At 39.6% G+C, this 25,315-nt stretch overlaps 1 protein-coding gene across 3 annotated transcripts in view; it reads left to right on the top strand.

Moving 5' to 3' along the window:
- The window catches only part of MMP16 (matrix metallopeptidase 16), a 483,190-nt gene that overhangs the window by 270,058 nt on the left and 187,817 nt on the right, over positions 1-25,315 (top strand). For 2 of the 3 annotated variants that reach the window (XM_069220442.1, XM_069220444.1), the window contains exon 5: positions 23,509-23,586. The exons of the other annotated variant lie outside the window; for it this stretch is intronic. In XM_069220442.1, coding sequence (XP_069076543.1) covers positions 23,509-23,586 — 78 coding nt within the window. The remainder of the gene's footprint in view (positions 1-23,508; positions 23,587-25,315) is intronic. 3 annotated transcript variants of the gene reach the window in all.

Here is a 25,315-nt window from a genome sequence, read left to right as displayed (position 1 = left end):
GAAAGCTGTGTCTCCTAATATTGAACGATGTACACATTAACTGAATGCAAGGGTTTGAAAGTTTGTTGTGTCGTGCACCGCCAAAACCAACCTCCACGAGGGAATTAAATCCATCGCCGAATGGATGAGAAACAGCCGTCTGAAACTGAACTCGGACAAGATGGAGGTCCTCATCCTCAGACCCACCCCCTCCACCTGGGACAACTCCTGGTGGCCCACCGCACTAGGAGCCCCACCGACACCGTCCGACCACGCTCGCAACCTGGGCTTCATCCTCGACTCCTCCCTCACCTTGTCTAAACAGGTCAACACAGTCTCCTCCTCCTGCTACAACACACTCCGCATGATCCGCAGAATCTACAAGTGGATCCCGACAGAAACAAGGACAGTAACACTGGCCCTCGTCACCAGCAGGCTGGACTACGGCAACGCACTCTACACAGGCATCGCAGCAAAAGACCTACTATGCCTCCAACGCATCCAAAACACCCCCGCCCGGCTGATCCTCAACAGACCCCGCCACAGCCACATCTCCCACCACCTGAGAAACCTTCACTGGCTCCCCGTGTACAAAAGGATCACTTTCAAGCTTCTTACCCACGCTCACAAAGCGTTCTACGACACCGGACCAGCCTTCCTAAACAACAGACTCAGCTTCTACACCCCCACCCGTCAGCTCCGCTCCACTAACCTCGCCCTCGCCGTCGTCCCCAGCATCCGAAGAAAGACCTCCGGCAGCAGATCCTTCTCATACCTCGCCGCCAAAACCTGGAACACCCTCCCCAACACCCTGCGACAGACTCAAGACCTACTCACCTTCAGAAGACTGGCTCTTCAAAAAGCTCCCCAACCCCCCCCCCTCAGCGCCTTGAAACCCTCACGGGTACGTAGTGCGCTTTATAAATCCTATGATTGATTGATTGATTGATTGGTTCTGCTGCATTTGTTTCCTTTGCATTTACTGCCTTTCCACAACCCATAGTGTCTCTTTCCGTGCCATCCACACACAATGTCGGTGTCCAGTATAACTGTTTGGTAATCATTTCTGGTATCTCCCACCACCTACCATTGATAAACATCCTGCAACTCTACTTAACCTCCTTAAAATGTCCGGCCTAGGCATACAGGAAAAGGGCAGGGAGGTTGAGTGTCTTCTTGTGGTGTACAGACTGTTTGGGTCTATTGGGCCTGAAAAAGGCCTATGGCCTGACTCTTGTACTTAATCTGTATTCTTTTCTTCCTACTATCCATTTCTTCTCACACATGACCTTAAACCTAATAACCAGTTTCTTCCAAAGCAGTACTGCTTACTAATTCAACAATAATTCTTAACAAAACTATTGTGGTGCATTTTGTTCTGATTGTGAAATACCTCCTCCACACATGGCTGGACCTACAGACAAGCTACTGCGGTGTCTGTAGAGATTTGTGGGTTGCACCATTCCTGGTCTTGAGTTAACACAGTTGATCCACTCTTTGATGAGTCTTCTACTGTGCCTTCTCTGCTTTTAGAATGATCTACAAAGAGCAATGGTTTGAAATGTGGGGTTGATTCTTGGGCTGTGCCATCTCTACAAACAGATTGACCCCATAAACCCACTACTGTGAGGTCAATTGTTTAAATCTTCTGTTGTGCATTCTCTGCTTCTTGCTGGACTCCATCTGCCATCTACTGATGTATGTATAGCTTGATTCCTATCTTGTATGTACTCTGTTTCTTAGTGGACTCCAAAGGCCCACTACAGTAGTGGCTATAGTTTGTTTCTTGGTCTATGCCATCTCCCCATGTAGGCTGGTTCAGTAGAGCCAGTACCGTGTTGTCTGTGATTATTCTTGGGATGTGACTTCTGGCTGCTGTGGTGACTTCATAGACCCACATCTGTCACATGTTTTTTTTCTTAGTTGCCCCCTTACTGCTACATATTATATATTCTCCCATAACCTTTCTATTTTATCTGGTGATTTCAAATAATGGTAGATGTTGTAGAGAGCCACCCGGGCTCTTCTATACTTTGTTGCCCTTGCAGGACGCAAGGGCAGAGTTGAGCGCGAGAATATAAAAATAAAAGGTTGGAGCTGCGGGCGCAGTTTTCGACGTGCAAATAAAACCAGTGCCCGTGTGGTCATTGCACCGGAGGGGCGAGGGCCTAGAATGCATGTGGGGGCCTAACTTTACAGATGTCACACACATGTCTTTGCACTCTAGTGCAGAGACATGGGTGTGGCACTAGACAGCCTGTTTGTGCACCAAGGCAGGGGAAGAAAGCAGCAGCAGGCCATATTTAGTAAATAGGCCTCTGTGTCGTTCTCTCTCTTGCACAACGCAGCACAGTAACTTTGCTTGCGGTACTTTGTTGCTCTGTATTTTAGTAAATCGGCCTCAGCAGCAGTAGCTCAGCGGGTGCAATCGGAACGAGACCCAGTGGTGTGAGAGGCTGTGTCAGCCCTAGTTGCCGAGTTCTGTCGGTGGATGTTGAAATAGCTGGCAAGAAAAGTACAATCTTCTTGGCACTATTGGCAAGTTTCCACTTTGGAATATGATTTCCCCACTGTATTCCCCACGGTATTGTAGAGTTAGTAATCCTGGGTTTTGTCCGTTTCACTAGTGGTCACACAAGCATCAATAGCAGATGGCATTCTTTCATCACCCACTTGTACACTTACGTAACACTAATTAGTTTTGGGTCATTTTTTTACCGTGTTTTATTTTTGAATCAAAGGTACAAAAAAAAAGTTGGATATATCAAGCAATGCTGATGTCATAACGGAAGAAAATCATTAGCTAGAAGCTACAAAAACTCCCAATGGAAATATCATTGCGGCATGAGAATGTATTTTTTGCTGGCTGATCTGCTGGAACAGAAGGCCAGCTGTGGATTTTGCTCCAGCTGACCCAGTAGGAGTTCGGCTTCCTGAGGCAGCTGCAATTTCGCTAGGGTCAGCGGTGATGAAGGATTGTGGGATAGAATCTGAAGCAGAAAAGGCTTCAGGAAGTTCAAAATCTCCTCTGCCATGCTACTTCTATAATCCACCATGCAGAACATACAGTGCTTTCCATTAGCAAATTCAGCCTCAAGCAATGCGTTCGAATGAACTGGCATTCGTTAACAATTCCAATCAGCATTTCTTTCGATTGCATTTGCAAGGAACCCCCATCTTTGTGTCGCAGAAACTTTAACTTTTGCCTTTGCTTTATCATTAAAATATTATGAAAGCTGTAACTTCAGAAGAGAGCACAAGAAAAGCTAAAGGGATCACGGAGCTATGGACATGTACTTCACATTTCAATGGGTAATCGGCCCTCGGTCATATACCATAAACTGTGCAGTAGTGCAAAATAAAAAGACAAACCGGCTAAACCATTTGCACAACCTGCACTGCTTAAGTAATAAGGAAACTTTTGTTTTTTGATCTATGCATATGACAAGGAGTGAAGAGGAAGTAAAAGTCGAGACTACGTTTGAATCGTAAATAATTCGTTTTCTGCCGGACTACACAAGTGGCACAACTTGTGTAAATGGAATTCTGAGTTTTCTTTCATCAGTGCAGGGATTTTTTTAATACTACCCTGATCGTCATTCTCCCTGGGAACCCTTCTCAGCCCATTTACCATTGGGACAATAAACGTATTACCTGCTTTATAATAGATTACTGTTTATAAGAGTGTTTTGTCTTCTGCTTTGATGTACACTACATTGTGTGCCAATTTTAACAAGGTAAGCAGTTGTATTTACATTTAAAATAGGAGATTAGAGGCGTCATGCACTCTGTACTATATTTATAGACAATAATAAAACAAATTATATCAGTTAATACGAATTTAGCTAAAGTGCACTTGAGAAATTCATGGTTGTGTGGGTTTTGGTGAAAAATCATGGTTGAACAATGGCCATCTGCAGAAATCACACCTCTTCTTCTAATTTGTTAACAACTGTGGAACACAACATGGTCTCCACCCTGTCCCTCAGAACGATTCACCCTATTTGGGAGAAGACTGCACATGCCACCAGTAGAGCTTTACCCAATCCCAGCACATATGCTAACTAGTTCACAAAGGCCTGCCCCCTAGGTCCCGCCATTGGTCGCCAGCCTCTGTCAGCTACAACTCCATGGAAGGTGACCTCTGTGTAAAAGTGGAGGTGGAAAAGTCTTCTACGTAATATGTTGGGTTACATATAGGACGTATCAACAATTACAAAAATTGCATAGATAGTTTTAAAAATGCTTTTGATGACTGAACATCTTCTTAAGTAGATAACATTTTCAAATACAAGTTTGATTCCACTTAGCCAGCTCCCTCCACAAAAACGGTTATCAGCTAAGACAGAGAATCCCCTATGTCTTCATAGTCACGAGCTTGTGATTTTTGCATTAAAGTATTCTAGCAAATCAGTGTGCCTGCAGCAGGGGTCACTGATTCAAATGATCGGACAAGATGGCTTACTGATATAAAGGTTGACATACGCTGTAACAAACGGGTTATGAATTCAGATCCTGGCGATGGCAAGCTCAGCCTTCTCTCCCTTCTGGGTCAGTAAATTCAGTACTGTTACATAAGGTAATTGTGGTAGCTGTTGATTGTGATGCCTTTTAACAGCATATCCTGCAGTTTGAAGTGCTTTATAAGAAACAAGCTGATCTTATCATGCATATCTCCTTTCCTGATGAGTAAAAGCCCAACTTGGAGGGGTGTTCGCCATCTCCTACAAACAGAGCGATGGTCTTCATTTGTTAAGCTACTTTTTGGGTTGCTATGTATCTTACGGTTACACCGTGCTCTTCCAGCAACGTTAAGCACATATTAGTGATGTGACCAATGCTCTTGTTAAAATGAAGGCTAAGGAGGAAGATTTAATTTTGGGAAGGGTTGTAGGCAATCCTCCCAGTACTCACTAATACAACACAACAACAGACCCTCAGTGATTTTGGTCTGCCAGTGAAATTCACAGAGATGCTGGAGCCTAATATCCCATAGGTACTTTCCTAGGCTCTCACAAACTCTTGGTTAAATGCTTCATCTCTGGGCACCTGCCTGCTGGAAGTAAAAATAAGGTGGGTGCTTGTATTTTGTAGGGTCTTTTTTTGCATTGGAGTACTGCCTCAATCGGTATCTAATACTGGGCTTGTTTGGCACTTTGTGCCATGTCTTTAAAATTGAGTGGTGCCGAGCATTTCTTGTCATGTTATTCTGTGCCCCACTGCCTAAAAGGTTAAAAAAAACACCTGCCATTTAAGAACCCATGTTTGTCAGTTAAACTACTTGAGCCAAAGCTGCCTAAATAAGCCTAATGCTTACTTCAGGAATTAGGACCCTTTTTTTATTCTCACCTACCTCCTATGTAGTGTGCAAACATTTCTCCACTATACAATTTCCCAGTGCTTAACTTGTAAATAAAAAGGTGCCAGTGCCCAAAGCCCTCCTCTTAAACACACGGCTGCTGCAATTAAATGTGTGAACACGGAATACTGAGGCGGCGTAATCCTGAAGCCATCTCAGGCCTCTTCAATCCATAGAAAGCCACTCCCTGCCCCTTCAGCTCACTCTTACAGCTTTCTACTTTATCCCTTTGTTACGCGTTTTCGTTTTTCCCTTCCTTCGTCTTTTCCATATGTGTGTTTTGCTCGCAGCAAATGCTTGAGGCAGAAGAATAAGCCCCGGCCCTCAAAAATAAATTCCGGTACTCAGCACCGGAAATAACAAGCACAAATTAAGCACTGCAACTTCCTGTTTCTGTGTGGGTACAACGTATCCTGCAACTGACACTGATACAGTGACTCGCTGCCATTTCTCTGGGTTGGCTGATGTACCCAATCTGATGATGTTTTTTAGCTCATATGTGGGGATGATTTGGAAGGTGGATTGTACATGTATCACTGTTTAAGCTTTTATTTCCAGGTTCCATCTTTTTTATACCATCAGCCAAATTCGTTCTCTCATTTCTACACCAGCATTCAACAAGATCTGTAAAGCAGGAGGTTTTAGCACAACTATGTTTCCAGCACCATCTTTTCCATCATCTATGATGGGGTGGCCAAATACCTGTCTGTAGCCTCTTTGTGTCAGCATGTGATAGTGCTGACAGGGCAGGGTTTGCATATTATCATTTTGAAACATTTATGACTGTTTAAGGTGCATGTATCAGGCAAATATTACTGGCAAATATGACAGGAAGTGCTGCTATATTGACATTGCAGTTATGAGTTGGGTGGGAGGCATCCACGAACTATCTCAGTTGCAAGTCACTCACTAAAAACTACCTGAACGTCCCGGAGAGCAGGGTTGTATGTCACCTGCACAAGCAAGTAATAGGTTTGAATAATGTTGATTCAGGTGTGGTCACCCCAAGCATCACTATTATTTACATATGTTTTTTATGATTATTGACCTAAAAATATGTGTCATTGGGTTGATGCTACTGTCACATCCCCACAAAGTGGACTGTGGTTGGTTGCGGCTCTGCAGTATTCTAGCGTACCACAAATTAAATGGGGGACGTGCATGATTACGCGCAGAAAAGCACCCGGGTGAAGGTCATCCATTGGCATGATGCATCAATGCACATCCCCGTCCCTAACACCAGTTTAATCACCAAGGGTTGTGTGTTGGTCGCAAAATTATGACATTAACTCAAAATGTCATTCACATACGATCCTATCTTTATAGTCACATGTGTACAGGAATTGTCACCTTCCTCAATATCATCTACCTATAGCAGCTGGATGCAGATGTAATCCGTGTTGGAAGAGAGTAATGGAACGTGATCTGAAATATGCATAGTACTTGTTATTAAGGATAAGATATGGGTAATTCACAAGAATGTCAGTTAATCTAATAATTGAAGTTTTATTATTTGAGGAAATTATTTCTTGTGTTTGTTGCAACGCATTTTAACATCTGTTTGAAAAACAATACTTCTGAAATGTGCCCAATGTTCATACTTTTTATTGCATTTATATATCACACGAAACATGATTAAAACCGAAAAATGTATCTATATTCATTTATGGCGTCCCTTATTGTTTTTTACTTGAAAAACACACGTATATTCCATTGTGGGTTAATTCTACATACAATTGATATTGCTCTCTTCCATCTTCATTTGGGGTTAAAGGTGCTCCCTGTGTATTTATAAAATATAGGAGAATATGAAGGCATAGCATCATGGCTCTCACATCCAGTTAAACAATATATTTTAATTTTGTGAAGACTACCTGGACACATATGAATTGAGTTAAACACAAGAACTTGAGGGCTAAACTAAGTAGAAGGTGGTATGTAATTGTCCTGTTACAGAATCTCGTTTTCTGTTTTATGTAACGCACTGAGATCGTGTGCATGAAGCTGTGTCTGCGCTATGGTGAAGAGCTATGTCGTCATAGGCATTGATCATTGCTGTTACTAGAATCAGGGTTTTGCTAACCATGGTACAACTTTAATAATAAGCCAAAACATGTGGGCATGTATTTAAGGCTGCTGTCAATACTTTAGCAAAGTAAGACACACTAAAAGCCACAAAGCACAAAAACTTAGCCGAAAAGAACTCTTATTCCCCCCTTTTTAAATTAAACAATGACACCCTTTAGTAGGAAGCTTTGGGACAAAACTTTGCTATTACAGGGGTGTATTACTTCTTGAATGCGCAAAAATGATCTCTGCCTCGCCTCAGTCGAGTTCCTCCTCCATACTGATGGTCTGCAAGCCCACCTTCCAATTAGGTGTCGGAAACCCATCTTCTCGCCAGAGGAAGTAATGCATCTCTGAGTCCTGCTTGATGAGGGGTCTGTTGGGGCCTATCCTTTATCTCACAATTCAGGCTTTGTCCTAGTGGCCGGTATTGTGTTATTTCTGTCTGTTTAAGCTTCTGTGTTATATTGCTTTATGTTTTATGCCATGCTGGCAAATCTGGGTTGAGACTGCTGACAGGTACTATGAATGCTAAATGAGAAGGGGAAATGGAAAAACAAACAAATTGAAAAAGTGGCATTCAGTGCAGCAGCCTGTTCCTACGCCCATGTACCTCAGATGCATCATTCATTGCTTTCTGTTAATGATTCACAACAATGCTGTTGGGATATATCATTGTATTCCACTTTGTCCTGATTCTACAGGCAGCATGACTGGCAGATCCTACTGCGCTTACTGAAAAATGTGGCGTATTATTCGTATTCCCTAGCCTTACATTCCAGGCAGCTCTACATGTCAGCGTCTCTTTGTGAAATTATTAGAAGAAAGGATCATCATGGTCCCCAGTCTGAAATATTTCACTGTGCGAGGCACGGGGACCGCTCTGAGTATTTATGATGCTGGCAGCCGCACATAATCAAGGCAGCAAGCAAACCGTTGAGGTGAACGTTGCATTTGAATTCACCCTGCCAATGTATTTTGGTACCGTCCAGTGAACTACGCAATACCTACTGTCAAGTTTTTCAACAAAGACTCATAAAACATGAAGGGTGAAAACCAATATCGTCTTCCCACTGTTGACCCGAAGGTCAGTGCATCTCGTGGTGTGAGGAGGGACGTATGGAAGGGTAGGATCACAGTTTCAAACCTGCATGGGTTTGGAATAATCCATACTTCAACCTAGGACTGTTTTTAAAATGGAAAATAGCTGTTGTGAGACCTATGTTCAGGCCACACAGCTTGTTGTTCCCCAGCAGCACCTCCCCGGCCCCCCACAGTGCAAACTGGAATTGGGTGATGTTGAGATAGGGAATGCTCATTGCATTTCCTTTCGCAATAAAATCGTTTTTTTTTTGTTACTATAACGGCCCTATACCCTCGCACCTGCACTTGTGTTCATACGTGAAAAAACAGCGCTAATGTAACTAGGTAAAGCAGCCTCTTCAGCGGAACGCTTAAACGTGACATTTATCTATCCTTTATTCATACCTAAGTATCGCACTGTTTTTTCATTTTATGGGGCAGGTTTGCAGTGGTTATTTAGGTGTCGAACAGCAACTCAGCTGTTGCTACAGATGCCGCAGCCCATTGAAATGTGCAGGTTATTAAGGCACCCAGTTTTGTTTTTACTGATTTTTACAGATAAATATAGACATGTATTCACCTATTTCAATTTCAGTGTTTTTTTCGTTAATGCTGTCAATCATAAGTGCTAGGACAATACCAGAGCAGACAGACAAGCGGGTGAGCTTAAAAAAAGGTACACTTTTCCTAATGACATTTTAAACGGCTGCAAGTGTACTAAAATGCTAACATGTGCATTGCATATGTGTAATGCATAGCACTGAAACCAACGAAAAATTCAATTGTAAATGTACTTTACGGGTAAATAAATGTGGAAGTATACCAATTCCAGGTTAATTTCTTTCACAAAACAGAACATAAATGTAAATAAATACAGATGAAAAGAGCAAAAAATAAATATGGATTATTACAGATAGGTAGTGCAACAGTAATAATGGTCGACACTAAGAAAGCTTTTTATTTAGTCAATTGGCATGCTGTCTTTTTTGATCGAGAATTTTGGTTTCCCTCTCCAAGTTATTAGCATGCTCGCTAAGTTATATCAAGGTTCCCTAGCTAAATAAATGGTTAATTCTCAGCTAGTGGGAGTAGTTGACATCAATCGGGGGACTCAGCAGGGATGTTCCCCTTCCCCTATTTTATTTACTTCTTTTTTAGAGCCCCTTGACGTTAGGATCAGGGCTAATTAAGCTATTGAAGCCCTTATGGGTGGTATGCTCAAATGTTCACTGGAGATGTTATTCTTCACTTGAAACCTGACAGGAAGAATGTACAAAGAGTGTTGGGGGAATTCTCACAGTTGCAAGATATTGGGTGCTATAAAATCAACCAAAAGAAAACTGAACTGCTTTTTAATACTCATGTTAGCAGTCTTCCTACCTCTCTACAGCAACGAGCTCTATCCTAAGCTCCTATTCGATTTCTTGGGATCTATGTGAGCAATAACTTTTCCCAGTTGTTTCAACTACATTTTCTCCCAATGTTTCATAAAAAAAGTTTTTTTTGGCTAGATGTACACTTCTTCCATTGACTTTGATAGGCATGGTGGCTCTTATTAAAATGTCTATTCTCCCACTTTTACTGTTTTTATTTTCGAATATTCCCATTAAAATTGATTTTTTAGTGATCTTGACACAATGGTTAGACAGTTCGTATGGAACTGTAAAACACCTATGGTGACGTATTCAGTGCTCCAGCATGAGACTGCACAGGGTGGGTTGGCTCTCCCTCATTTACAGACATACTATGAGGCAGTTCTTTTAGTTATCCTGGTCAGAACATTGACCGGAAGAGCAATGCTTGACTCATTTTTTCTAGACGAAATGGTGCAGGAGGCTGGTACACGGCTTCTGTTTTTTATTAAAATCACGAAATTAAAAAACACATATAAGCTAGTACAGGGCTGAAGTGCTCGGTTGTCGTTATTTTATCGATCTAATCAAATCTTATCAGGTTTTACACTCTTGAATCTCTATGAGGCCAGGTTTTCGGGCTTACAACTTTCTTCATCACATATTATATTTTGGTACCACTCTGGGTTTAAGGAAGTAGGGCAATTTTTACTCCATGGTAAATGTATGACCTCACAGGAGATTTGTGCATAGTGTGGTGATGTGTGTAAGCGATTTACTTTTAGTTATCAGCAGATTGTTAATTTTTTGAGATCCCACTATTTGGATCCCCACTTAGTAACACACCCTGTGTTGCAGGCCCTTTTTAGGTCTAGTCTTTTTGGTATAGGGAACCGGTATAGGCTGTTACGCAATCAAGGAGCACAGGTAAGCTTGACAACTATTCTAGAGAAGATTGGTGAAGCCATGCAATGCTGTTTTTCTGAGGATGATTGGCAAGTGATCTCTTTTTTGGGCCACAAACTCTTAACAGTGGCCAACTTTAAAAGAATGTCATACTTATCTCGGTAGATGGCATGTGATACCTCTGCGTCCCTCCACAGAATGTTTCCCTCTGTAGAGGATCAGTGCTTTTGGTGTAAGCAGGATGGCACTAGTGCGTGGCTTCATAATTATAACTCCTGCCCTAAACTGGTGCCCTTTTAGCATTATCTTCCTTTGGCCTTAAGCCGGGCTCTGGAATTAGGCATAGAGTGGGAGCAATTGTTGGTTCTTCTTGGTTTTGCTCTTCAAACACAGGGCTATCAGGTGAGCAAATCCACACAAAAATGTATGTCACTTGCACTGTCTGTGGCCCAATCGCTCATTCTTCAATTCTGGCATACAGAATGGGTTCCATCATATGAAGACTGGTTAAAAAAATGTCCGGAACAAGAAAGTTTGTTGAGGCATATGCTAAAAGGGTGGGGGCCTAAAGAGATTTCAGACATCATGGCATTATTTAAATGTTTGGTAAATTGCAAGGATGGTGCAGTGTATATTGTCTTGGCTACCAGAGTCATAGGAGAATGGTATTACCCTGGGCCACACAGTGGTATTCTTTTTTAGGTTCAAGCGCACAAGCGCTCCGTCCCTGTTGTAATCTCTCTTTGGGCTTTTAACCACGCCCATGTCACGCCTGTCACTTTCATTAGTTCGTGGGCTTGCCTTTTAGAATACGCTTGCTTTCATTAGTGAAGGGCATGCATACGTCATGCCTTTTCTGGTGTTTAGCCCACCTGTTCATTTTTATTCAATTATGGGATTATAGGATTCGGGGCTTTAGTGCATTATCTGTATGTCTGATGTTACCAGATTTTAAGAATGTGGTCATAAACTTTGTATTTGTTAATTGTCAAAATATGCTGCATTGATGAAGTATGTTAAAAGTTAGACTATGGTTCCAGGACTTTTTAAACTATTTGTATTCTGTGTTTTGTATATTGCATATCATCTCTACTCAATTAAAATATTGAAAAAAAGGATTATTACGGAAGGAAATGTCTATAATGTAAATACCACCAAACTGGGAACCAGTTGTAATTTACTGTTGTGCAGATATTGTTACACAAATGTGGACGCTGAGCTACTTTAACAAGCTGTGAAAAAACATGTACTTGAAGTTGCATAATAACAAAATGTGCACAAGTCACTCCATAAGGTGACAGACAGAATCAGTTGTCGCTTTTAGAGTGTTTGTTATTGAGGTAGCTCTCTGAGGTGACAAGAAAGAGAACTTCCTCTCCAGACGATCTCACTATTGTAGCTAGAAGAACATTAGTGGACGCCTACTGGTTCAGCTAATGTGAACAAGTCCCAACACTTTTTTCACGCACATTGTGTTTCAGCTAGATTACAGTGGAAAAAATGGCAGAAAGTGATGTGCTGGTTGCTTTCTATAACAAACATTGGCAAAGTCATGTGTCCTACTTTTAAATTACTAGTAACTTGCAACTGGATTTGCCAATATTGTTTTTGGCATTTTCAAAAACAAAACAAAAAATAATTCAGAATGGCTCATGGTGCATCACAACACAAACACTCACATTGATAGCCATTGTAGAATTTTGTTTCTTTTACTTTTAAAGAAAAAAATCAAGATATGCTAGCACGGGAGTTTGAGTCCCTGTAAGTGTGCAGCTGTCATGCCCTCACACACGCAATTGTCAGAAATATATTTAAACAAATATTGAAAACAACAATTAGGTGCAGGGTGGGAAGTGGTGGTGTGGGACAGCGATGATTAGTGGGAGAGGGCAGCCGATTTTGGGGTATAAATCCTGTAGCTAGTCAAGGAAGCCATGTAATCCCTTGGAGTGCTAAAAGACAAATGAATAAACACTTCCCTGATGTCAGCAGTGAAAGGATACAGCTCATCCCATCGACACTCATAAACATAGTGGTAAAGAAGGTCCATTGATTTGGGCAAATACAAGAATGGGGATTCAACTATAGAACCAGAAGCACTAAGCTGAGATAGACAATATTGCTAAGCAGCCATGAGCAAGGGGCTGTTGTACTGTATTATTATTGTTTGTTGGCAAACGTCTACGACAACTGTCAGATGGTACCAATATTTTTTAGTACCCTTGATGATTACAGCATAATACTACTACTACTATTACTACCACCGCTATTATTAATACTACTACTAAAATAAGCAGAGAATGGTAAAACATTAAAGGGTAGTGAGGTAGACTGGAACTTCATCTGTTGGAGGTCAATCTCCAGTAGAGGAATAGAGATATCTGTATAGGAAAGAAAAGAGAAGAACTAGCTTATCTCCCAAAATTGTGTTCTGGAGTATTACACAAAAAGAATAAAAAGATATATACCTGACTTTAAAAAGACAGTAGTGCAGGGTGTACAGCAGAAGACTATGTTGCCCACGCTTGCTTCTGTCACATCTAGGGAATATTCTGCACATCCACAAAACATACTCATAGAATTAGTGGTGGCTTATGAAATTTTAAAGTGGTGGGGCGAAAATGTAGTGGATGACTTTTATGTAGCGACCAAACTCGATTGACATATGAGAGGATTTGGGGTGTTCATGCCTAACGTGGTTATTGTAGTTAGAAATGCTACCAAACAATTCAGGCTAAAGGATACTGTAGTTCGAGAATTACAGACACTCCATCAACATCCGTGGCTTCAATATGCCATACAGCACACCACTTTTCCACCAAAGACCAGCTAGGTCTACTTGATCTACCTTACAGTTTAGTAGGTGTCTTATAGCCATAGGCAACAATAGACAGCTAGGTCTAAGAGACCTAAACAGTAGCCCAACCCATGTCATAAGATGCTTGAACCAATGATGGTGTCTAAGCTATTAGGAACAGTGAGCCGGCTGAACCAGTTGAACAATGTTTTCATCACACTACCTTGGACCTCTATAGCAGTTTCTGACATCCTTCACACCCATAAGTGAAAAGGTAGCTCCACCAAGGTCTGTTTAGAAACTCTTTTAAATATGAAATCATATACTGTTCTTCTAAATGCAAGGGTATTTTTAGATTCGACTAGCTTTTTGAATTAGCATTATGCAGCCTGAACTCTTGTGATTCCTAAAATCTCAGGTTTTTGCTACTGCACAACATTCCAATATGAAAGGAACTAGATACATTAGGGGTTCTGTGCACAAACTGATATTTTCAATAGCTTCACATTCAAGAATACTTTATTTTGCCTTATAACAACCATAAAAGCAATACATATATAAATAGGTTAAAACATCCTGCCATAAAGATTTAATAAAATATTATTAAAAAACACAACACAAAAGTGCATATTTAAGAAGCACACTACAGTACAATCATGTGATGGAAGTTGTACCACACATATACAGAATATCATGGTCGCGATCAAAACCTTTAAATCTCATTGTGCAATTTACTCAATTTTCTTCTACATGCCCAAAAGAGAAACCTCGATACAGCGAACACAATTAGTTCCTTTGTGTCTTATTTAAAGAGTCTGTGGGTTTCCCAAATGTAAATGACATCAGTGTTGGTCCTGCTGTTGCACTACAGCATGTGTGGGCTTTTTGGATGTGGCCTCCCAGAAATGAGGCAAAAGTACATCAGCATTTTAATTCTCAATTTAGAGAAATATTCTTCTATTTTTCTGACTTTTGTAGCTTATCCTGTTTTATAGGAGAAATCTTGTGAAAGCTTTTGCTTCAGAAACAATACAGAGAGTAGTTTTACTGGCATTCATCTATGAATGTTTCAGTTGATTATTCCCTCCTTACCAAATGAATTACAAGAAATCGCATTTGAACAACCATATGATTATTCATTAAGACTAACATTCGAAAATTGTTTTACTCATCACTAAAATCCTACCGCATGCTAATTACAGATAATGAGTTGCAGAGCTACTGCAATATCTTCAGCCCAGCCTAGCAATTGTATAAAATTACCTGCAGTGCCCTTTGTCCCATTATCTGTTTTGGGAATAGCATTTAAAGGGTTATTTTTTTTTCCAGATTGTGTGAGTGTGAAATGAAGAAGTGTAACTTTGGCAGGTGTGAAATTATATTCATATTTATTTTTCAAACATGCGGAATATGTAAGCAAATCTGACAAAAATATATAAAATCTCAAATTAAAGGAGTTACCTTGCAATTAAAGCTTTCCAAACCTGGCACTGAAGTGTACAACTTCTCAGACAGCAACGGACATGTGATGAGGCAAAATGACTTTGCAAACAATGCAAGACTGCCAGTGGATGAAGTAGGGTGGCTCACTGCCCCATGGTGTAAGCTGTGGTGGGCATAACCAAGGCTTGTGTCCATAACGTAAACATGGGCACCACATTGCTGGTAAACACAAACATGGCCATACTATTATGTTAACAATCATTATTATAATAACAGGAGCCTACGCATGTCAACTTACTTCTTCAAGTCCACACACAGTTCAGTTAGACAGGAAGATTTGTAAACAAAAAATGGTGATTTAATACTTGGTGAAAATAATGATACATATTGAAAGTTTCTGTCTAAGAATAGTGAGAAATATCTTCTGCTTTTTAAAAATACTAGCCAATTATAAATGATTAATAGTTGAACTGATGGAGTTAGTACCCAAGTTGACTTAGACATTTTGACGGGTGTGCAGCAGCATGTACAGTTCAATTCACGCATTCATCTATGACTGCTGCTTATAGAGGGGTAGCATTTTCTTTTTATTTCTAAGTACCTGGAGGTTGGAATTGGTAAGCTGATAGAGAGTACTATTGTTGCTTTGTGAATTGTGCTATATTTTATGAATCAATTATCTTAGTAAGTAGGTACACTCTCATAAGAGATAATCCTAATCTTTTAATAAATCTTTTTTAATCATTTTTAACTCTTCAAAGTGAAACAAAATTGGGCGTGATTTTAATTTGATTTAGAATCCTGCTTTCAATTCTAAAATCTTTAATGGTAACAGAATACATTTAAAATGGCTAAATTTTTAACTTCTATCAGAAAGATTAGAATATACCAGACGCTTGGAGAACCACATTTCTGGATAAAAAGGAACAAACCTATACTTCCACCAAGCACAATTCAGCAGCATGGAATGATGGTATATGTCACTTCTAAAGAAGGTGATGTCTACTAAATACAGATCCTTACTAAAATCTTTATTATGTAGATGGTAGCCCTTACCATGGAAATCTATGGGTAAGTTTGCTTTAATTGGAATGCTGTTTTTACCTTCATTCACTTTTGTTTTTTCTCCTGGTCTATGTATTCTGTATGGGATGTTTTGTTAAGAAGTTGAAAGTATGTTTTCAACATTTATCTAGGGACATAAAACACCTAGATTACCAATTCACACTTGGTACAGGAATACATTGGGAGGAGGACTAGCATTTCCTGACACAAAGATTTATTATTTTGTGAGTTTGGGACATTTGCTCATAAGTGTTCCCATATAAAAATCTGCACTTTGCACATAAACACTTTGATGATCATTATTGTTAATGAAAGTAGCACCAATAATATTTTTAAACTGTCCAATAACCTAGAAACGTACTTTATAAGTTGTTGCAGTTGTGTTTTGAAAAAAAAGAACAATTTTTGTAAGAACGTTTCGGCTCCATTTTTTAGAGCTACTGCATGTTTAGAAAACATAAAAGTTAATGAGCAGTCTCTACTGGGCAATTTGACAATTTCAAGATAGAAAATTAATGGTATTTCTAAGTTATCAGATTTTAAAGTTAATTATGAATAGAAACCTCGTCAAGTATAAAACCATTTATATCGGGTACTGACTCTGTGAGCATAGGCACTATCATGGATCTGGTTTTTGATTTAATTGAGAATTGGAGTACAAGATCTGTAGGATTGTGGAAATATTATCTTTCAGATTTAAAGAAAACAGAGTTGTTTTCCAAAAATCTTCTAAATGTGGGATATGGAAGAACATATTACACTGGCATTTGATACGTGGAACAAAAATCAATGAGTTTAATTTCTCAGCTTTTCAGTTTTACTTAGAGCTACCTATTAGAAAATGCAATAATTTGGTATCAAAATTCTACTTTTTTAGATAAGGTTAAATCAAATTGTTCTGCTAGACACATTTATAATGAAATAGGAAACTTCTCATATGTTTTGCCTAATTCTAAAACAGTGCTGGAATGAAGTTCTTAGATATTGTTAAAATTAATTAAATATTATAGCACCCCCAGATCCCCTCAATAATCATATTGCGATATTCGTCAATTATGGGACTGTCAACTAGGTATCATAATCTAATTAATATGTCTATGCTTATGCTCAGTCATTGCTATTGCAAAAATTGGATCACTCAATTAGTTCCTATCTTTTCAGCATGGTTGATTAACATGCATAGTGAAGCATCTAGTAGGGTTAGTTGAGGTTTGAATGGGATGAATGCAAAAATGACTTAAACTTTCTTAAACTGGGGAAAGACATTTTTGAGGTTTTGCTTAGTATGTTGAAGATTACTTTGTAAGTGCAGATGGCGATATTATACATGAACTGCCTATTTGTATTTGTATTCATGTGTATTACTGTATTTAAATTTGAGAATTTAAATGGATTATGGATTTTCTATATTTTACTAATTTTAAAAAATATGAACACAATTCCTCAGGAGAGGAAGACAAGCAGAGTGTGCTTCTCCGCCATGAAGCGCTTACACTGACCACACTCCTAGACAGATTACATGTCAGGAGCTTGCTGCCTGATCCCGATACCATGAACTGGTAGCTTGACCTTTGCTTCAGTATTCAGATGTTTTTCAACAATGTGGCACCTTTACACTAGACCATTGTACAGTAATTTCTTTTGCACGTAAACAATACCTAACCCAGCCTAAATGTGCTTCCTTTCTGGGACAAAAAGAATGTTGTAGTGATTCTCATGACTTTAGGTTCTTTCTTGCCTACTTTTTTAAATTGGCACACTATGAGAAAAATGCTATGCTTGTTCAACATATGTCAAAAGAGGTGGTGTGTCACCTCTTGTGATGGATTAATAGGCAATGTGTAATTTCGGAATTGGGTTAAAAGTCAGTTTAAAGAGTAGAATTGAAAACTATAAATTCAAACATTCAATGATAATGATAAACAAAAGCTATATATTAATTACAAAATGGTTTGCAACATTAAATAATTACCAATTATTCAAATGTATTTGCAGATCAAGTAAAAGGTGCAAAATTGCAACTGAAACAAAAAACAATAACATAAAAATATACACCAATAGAAAAAATCCATTAACAAACATTTAAACAAACCTAAAATAAGAGGGTGTGGTTAATGCACTGTGAGGAATGTAATGTTACTAATAATGTTATGAATACCTTGGTGATGTAGAGGCATATAGTGGAAGGGGATATAGTAACATACATCCTTCGGCGCAAGTTGTAAACTGGGGGTACAATATAGCCTTAGAACCCGCCGTAGTGGGCTCTACCGGCTACTAAAGGCCTGCTCCCGCGTTAAATGCCCGAGCCGAAGGCGAGGTCATTTAACAAGGGAAAGGGCCTTTAATAGCCGGTAGAGTCCGCTACAGCGGGTTCTAAGGCTATTAGAACATTCTGCCACTCAGGGCAGAATGTTCTATTAAATAAAACAAATTGCTCACGGAGCCCGAGGGGATTAAAATCCCCTCGGGCTCCGTGAGGCTTTGTTCACAGCTATTGCTGTGAACAAAGCGAACATTGGAATGTTGACGCTGCGGGCTTTTACCGGCCAGTAAAAGCCTGCAGCACTCCATTGTCTTCAATGGACATGCCAACATTCCAATGTTCTAATTTCTTTTAAATTCATATTTGAGAGCACTGGCTAGACAGGCCATTGATAGACATTATTGGTGATGAGAACAAATTCAGGTTTTGTTGGATTAAGCATCAGGTAGTTGACCGATATCTAGGTGTAGAAGAGAGAGTGATAGAATCTGAGTTCCTTTGGCCTAATGGTACATTTATCTTATGAATTAGGAAGAGGGACTTGTAGAGGTTTCTTGCCAAGGTTAAATATCACTAAGAAAGGGAAGACATACATTTAAATATATCAATGACATTTGTCAAATTGGTAGTGCTATAAATCATCAAAGAATGGCATATGGGTTTTCAGATACACCTTAAGAATTTCCAGCACCATAGACATATACAAAAAGTGCCTGAAAATTCAAAGCTACTGAATTACTTGTTAAAAAGTAGATGACCAACAATCAGATCTTCTTTAATGAAACTCCAAGAGTAACATTTTATCAAGACCATCCTCTATTGTCTCCAACACTTGCAAGATTATGCCTTTGTTTATCCTGTGGTACCAGATTATGGTAATCAAAGAGTGGTGAATACCACCCCAGCAGTACCTCCAGTATTCTTTCTTACTAACAGTATGCTTCACAAATCACATTGCTCTTAGAAGCTCATTTAGAAACCAGAATGTTTTGGAATCCCTAATGGTAGTTAGCCTGTTTAGAAAGATACTCTCAATATATATATATATATTTGTTGAGGTTACTCAGACTACTCTCACAATCACCTGAATCACCCCACTCAAGTGCTTCATTTTCCAACATACATTTGAGAGGCCTAGAAGGATAATACCACTTCTCAGCAACTGAAAATGATTTAGCATTCCCTCTATGATTGTGTTTGAGTAAACAGAAAGTGATATTTTTGAAGACTGAATGGTCTGCACAGATGTCTGCATCTAAAAGCACCTTAACACTGTTATAATTGGAGCATCAGTGCATGCTCTTTTGAGGGAGAGTGGGATACATTCCTACCTCTTGTAGAAGAAAATGTTCTAATTAGGGTGTATGCTGCCTGAAAAGGAATCCAGAGGGCCTTGTCAGTTTCTCCACCCAAAGGATTGTGCTGCTTTTTAAAAGAAGAATTCTTAAAGATGGCAACTTCAGTAAGACATACAAATAACGTGGTTAATCTCCTACAATTTAACTCTAAATCTGCCTTAAAGTCATTAAATAAGGCCAATTATAATATCATTAGATGCACATTTTAAAGTTAGAAGAGTTTGCATCAACACTCGCTTCGTGAATGGATAGGTGGTAGTCTGAAGTGTGGTCTCACTACTGAATGTCCTGAAGTTACATGAGTTAAGCTTCAAGAAATCTGCAGTAACATCTTGTGAGTGTTTGCAGTACCTTCTTGTTAGTCGTCTACACCATTCCCGGTGAATCAGTTATACTGAATGCAAGAACTAAATTATCCCTAACCTCACTGGATTTCATTTGATTCTATAGAGTGTTTGATGGGTTGCATCCTTATTCATACATATCATTTCTTCTGTATTTCTCCTTCTTGGGACCATTACAAGTCAGGCGCTAAATGTCCTAGTGTATCCCCTATCATGTGCAGTTACCAATAACATGAGTATCTGTAATTTCAAGGTGCAGAACCTCTCCTCACTTCATGTTTTGGGAAATAACATAGAGGACTCAGCGTTTCCACACCAGTACCCACTTTTTTTTATCGAAGTGTTTCACCTGGAAACGTTTTTTACTTTCTGTAGGAGTAGGTAATTCTGCTTATTAACTCCAGCGGAATTGCAGAGCCATGAGGGACTATTTCAATAAAAATCCATATTTAGTAAGCCATGTAGACCAAACATTTTCTTACCTTGAACAGAATGTCTACTTATGACACTTCGTAGCATAAACTTAATCCTTATTCATAAACATATAAAAACATATTTTAAGGCTTACTTTGTTCAACTGTCCTGGCCTGGTTTCTGGTAGTCAGTAGTCAATTACCTACTTTGAGCTTTTAACTGTGCAATATAAGAGTCCTCCATATTTTAAAATTCTCAAGCTAGCAATGCCATTTGTGGACATGATGTTGGCAATTGGTGTGAATGTTTTCTTCCATATACAACAATTGCTTTGTTCTTCTAGATAAATATCAGTGTTACTCCTTGTAAGTTTCATGGCAGAGATACAACAAGGGTTGAGAAACGTATGCCACTTCTTGTTCTAAGAGAAAGAGTATCATACCAAGAAACATCTTTGGGGTTTACCTTGCAGGATTTTTCTAAAGGCTAGAAGATTTGAGAATGAGTCACATTTCATACAAGTGAGAGAATCTGAAGGAAGCCATCTGAGCACCATGTCATATCTGCTCTGAAGTATGAAACTGACAATCAGGCTCTAATCCTGTTTAATCTATTACACCTATATTTATAGGTTGCATAGAAGACATATCTGACATGATCCAGATTCTAACCAAGTCCTCCCAAGCCTTCTGACTCTTTACAGCAGTGTACATCATTCCAGATCAGAAGAGCGGAGACTTCAGATTCATGATCACTCAATGCTAGTGTCTTTGTGCCTGAACTGAGACTACCAACAAGTGTCAGTGATATTACCTTAAAAGTCTGGTAGATCTTCTGAGAAGTATAGGTACTGGCCCTTGGAAGTATTAGAATGCCAACTGAGAAGTGATGGTCTGACCCAATAGTGCATTAACCATGCTGTCCTTTTGTACTTATACCAACCCTATGAAGAAGTGCTCTTACGTTTGTGCGCTGGCTGTCAATACACATAATGACCTGGGGGAGGTTCATGTTGATGAGAGCAGTGCAGATTCCAGAACCAATCAATATATGACAATCTCCACAGACTACAAGCAAGTGGCAGCACCATCCTAACTCTAACTTAGAGTTTTACAACAGCATACACCTGCCACAGATTTGCGCTTAAAGCATAAAAGGTAAACCGCTTGGCTTTGACATTACTTTACATTGCTTTTTTCTGGACAGTACATAAGCCATATAGATGAGTGATCTGCCGCATCTCTGTAATGGTCCTCAATAATAATTCAGCAGCATGTTCCTTTCTTTTTTAGGGTCTAGCCTGCGTTGCATGCGCTCGCGCATGTTTATCGCAGCTAGATGCTTTAGTGTTTAGAAAAGGACTCGGAGCCCTATCGACGTCACGCCAGTGTTTTTCATTGGTTCGTGGGCTTGCCTATTACAATCTGCTTGCTTTCATTAGTCGAAGGCATGCATGCGTCATGCCTTTTCCGGTGGCTAGCCCTCCTCGAGCGCATCGACCAAGTACAGAAAACATGCGAGGCTCGCTGTTTTCTGTCCGGCTCGTGGACTACTTTTTCTCTAATTTACTAGCGCGATTTCACTTGGCAGAAATCGAGCGCTTTACACAGTTAATTACACTTTATTGGGTTACGTACATAAATGCACTTTTGCCGATAGGAGAAAAGTCAGGTTATGAGTTTACAACGCTATAAGCTCTAACATGAGCAAACGCGAGACCCGTTGCATTGCAAATGCTTGTTTAATCTTCTTACTGAAAACACTACGAAGAAAGAACACCAACAGACTGATTTCTAAGGATTTTTAATTACAATTTGTATTGGACATACCCTTCAGCAAAAAGGGTTCATTTGTTATCATTAAATGGCCAAAAAGTGGCATGATTTTAGCAAAGACGCTGTTATTTATTGTCAGTCAACGCCTTCACAAAAAGCATGTTTACAAATATATTTATTTAGATGTGTAGAATGTGAAATGTATAACATACTTGTGGTGGTGGACGGTTTAAACGGTTTTGGGTGGTCTGTGACATATGTTACATACTCAAGTCTTAATGCATGATTGTATTTTTAGCTAACCTAGATCACGCACTTGAATTTTCCCAAACGGTTATGTGTCCGGTGTATAAATCGCTTACAGTATTCATGCTTAGTTTTTAGTAAAATGTGCAATTGACCTCTTCTCTACAGTTTTCTTGTTAAACACGCGTGTACCATTATAATTTGACCATGTTAAGTAGTTTAGTACATCCCTGAAGGTTCTATGGCATTGCATGTTGAAGGCATGTCCCTTTTGAAGAGTTCTGCTGACCCGAAGCATGATGTAGGCACAGAGCATTACTCTCTTAGGAATGATGGGAGAGGTGATCTAGTCACATGCAAACTAGTCATAGTTCTAATAGTTCTTCCTTTTTGATGGAGGTTCCACAGTACCACCCACCCCGATACCTACCCCCGTGGCACCATAACTCAGTGATGATGTTCTCTAAGTTGGAAAATTGTGAACAAGTAGCATGCGTAGTGTGAGGCATGGATCTGTGCAGGTCAGGGCACTGGCATGTGTGGAAACATGTTGGTTTGATAATATTTTAGCATAGATATTGATGAGCTGTGTAGTGTTATTCTGTGAAACATTTGTGTTAATGGGTAAGTGATTGGTTAACTCCATGAAAATTGCACATTTTAAGCTTTTCTTTCATCATTCACTTTAACGCTACACTGCCATACGCAAGGCGTCCATGTAAAATTACCTCTTTTATTAACAAAACATCCTGGAAGGTGGTCTACAGTGTACTTGTAAAATCAACATACGTGCGCTTATTTGTGTTAGTACAATGAACTTTGAAGAAGGTCGCTAGGCAGACAGACACATGTTGCACATGCTTCCTCTTTCATTAAAAAACCCTGTGTACTCCCAAGCTTCAGCATTGTTAACCAGTGTATCACGCAGTGTGCTATACTGCAGCTTTTGCATTGCACTTCATGGCTCCTTCTCTCACATTTCATGAGAATGCAGTGCTTGTGAAAGGTGCTGATTTGCCAGCATTGGATACTGAAGTCCTCCATTTATCCACAGGCCATGTACAGCATGGGCAGTGGCTGAGCAATCTTCCCCTCACTGCCCCACCAATGAGGTTCAACCCTGCTTCAGGAGGTAAGAGGGCCATTTAACCTGTACAAAGCCTGACCTCTCCGCTGTCAATGTGTTTTCATATTAACATGCTCATAGGATGTTTTTTCGATGAAGGGGAACAGAAACATTAACCTTGTATACAATGTTGTTAGTGGCACTATATTTGGAAATATTTTGAATAAACTATTTAGAACAAGTTGGAATTATCAAAACAGAAATATCATGTCATCGTCATGAATAAATCCAGTGGTGGCAATTGTTGAATTCATTGTATTTTAGCTATTATTTTTGCATCCATGCCATTAAACGTGCCACACAGTTGTTATGCTTAATGTATACGAGTGTGTTAATTGTAATGTATGAGCAAATTGCAGTTTGCACGTTTATGAAACATCAGCGACGAATGTACCTCCGGTATTCCTGATGGGTCCTGGATGGCCTGGGAAAAAGCTGTCAGTCTGAAAAACAGGCATTGTTTTACAAAATAATCTTTTGAGAAGTGTAAACTTTGCATTTATATTTACACATTTGCATAGTTTGATAGCTCCTAGCTTTACGGGTCAAACTCTTTCCCCACTACTCACAGTTGCAGGGAAGATTGAGCACTACAAAGTAAGAGTGCCTAAGACCCTCAATCACTATACTAGCAGGTATTTTTTCTGTGAAGGAATGCCTGTGTCAATAAACCTCCTTGAATCTCCAGTTAGATAAGTAGGAGCGGTCAAGTTTTAGGTCAAGGGAAAAGACGTAAACCAAGTATAGGTAGAGTGCAGCAAACTATAGGGGTTGTAATACATTTGAATAAGAGGTAATTTAGGTAAACAAGAATATTCAAATATTTTGAACAAATATATGGTATGTGCAGATTATAGGAAGCAAACGAAACATAATAAACAATACAAGAGTATCATGAGACGGCAAAATCAGAAAAACCAAGGCCCCTTGCTATGTAAACCATGTTCGATTTGCACTCAAATAGCATTAATTCCTGTGTAATTGTTAAAGGAAGTAACATTATGCAACAATACAACCACAGAAATGCTGGTAAATATATTATGATCAAAAATACTAATTGGTCACTATCATAACACCATAAAGTGGATGATCACCATCTTCATACTACAATAGAATTTATAAAGGGGTGATGTTTACTGCCCTGGACCACAGCATTTGTGAACACGTAAAACAATTCAGACCCAGGCTATTTCAATGGCAAATGTTTTAGAGTATACTTTGTAACCTGCAAAGGAGGTGTGTTTACTGTGTGCAGGGAGCTAGGCCTATGTTCTGGGTTTATCATTAGTATTTATTGAAGTTCAAAATCTGGAGGTTATAAAGGCTCTGTGTAGTTGTCTCCTCACTGTATTGGTGGATTTCGGGGTGTGAGGAGACGCATACCATATTCTTTTGGGGGTATACTCTTGTTTTGATGAAGGTTCAAGAGGCTTCACAGTGCAGTGTCCCTTTCTCTGGTCTCCTTGGCCTTGCTATGGGCTTCCACATAGGAAAGGTCAGCAGAAGCAATAAGGCAAACAAATAGAGATTTAATGAGGGCCTTTAAGCCTGCTTCTAACCAAGAAGGAACAGGCAGCACATACTGGAAGAACCAAACCGGTTCACACAAATCCAGGTCCAAAACTATATATTCAACAAATTCGATCCACGTTCAACCTTATAAGTTTAGGTTTATGTAGATGGGCAGCGAGTGACCCACTGTCAGTGCTAGGGCTGTGCAAAATCCGCATAACTT

This window comes from Pleurodeles waltl, chromosome 2_2, assembly GCF_031143425.1.
Source record: "Pleurodeles waltl isolate 20211129_DDA chromosome 2_2, aPleWal1.hap1.20221129, whole genome shotgun sequence".
Lineage (NCBI taxonomy): Eukaryota > Metazoa > Chordata > Amphibia > Caudata > Salamandridae > Pleurodeles > Pleurodeles waltl.
This window is presented reverse-complemented; position numbering and strand designations above follow the sequence as displayed.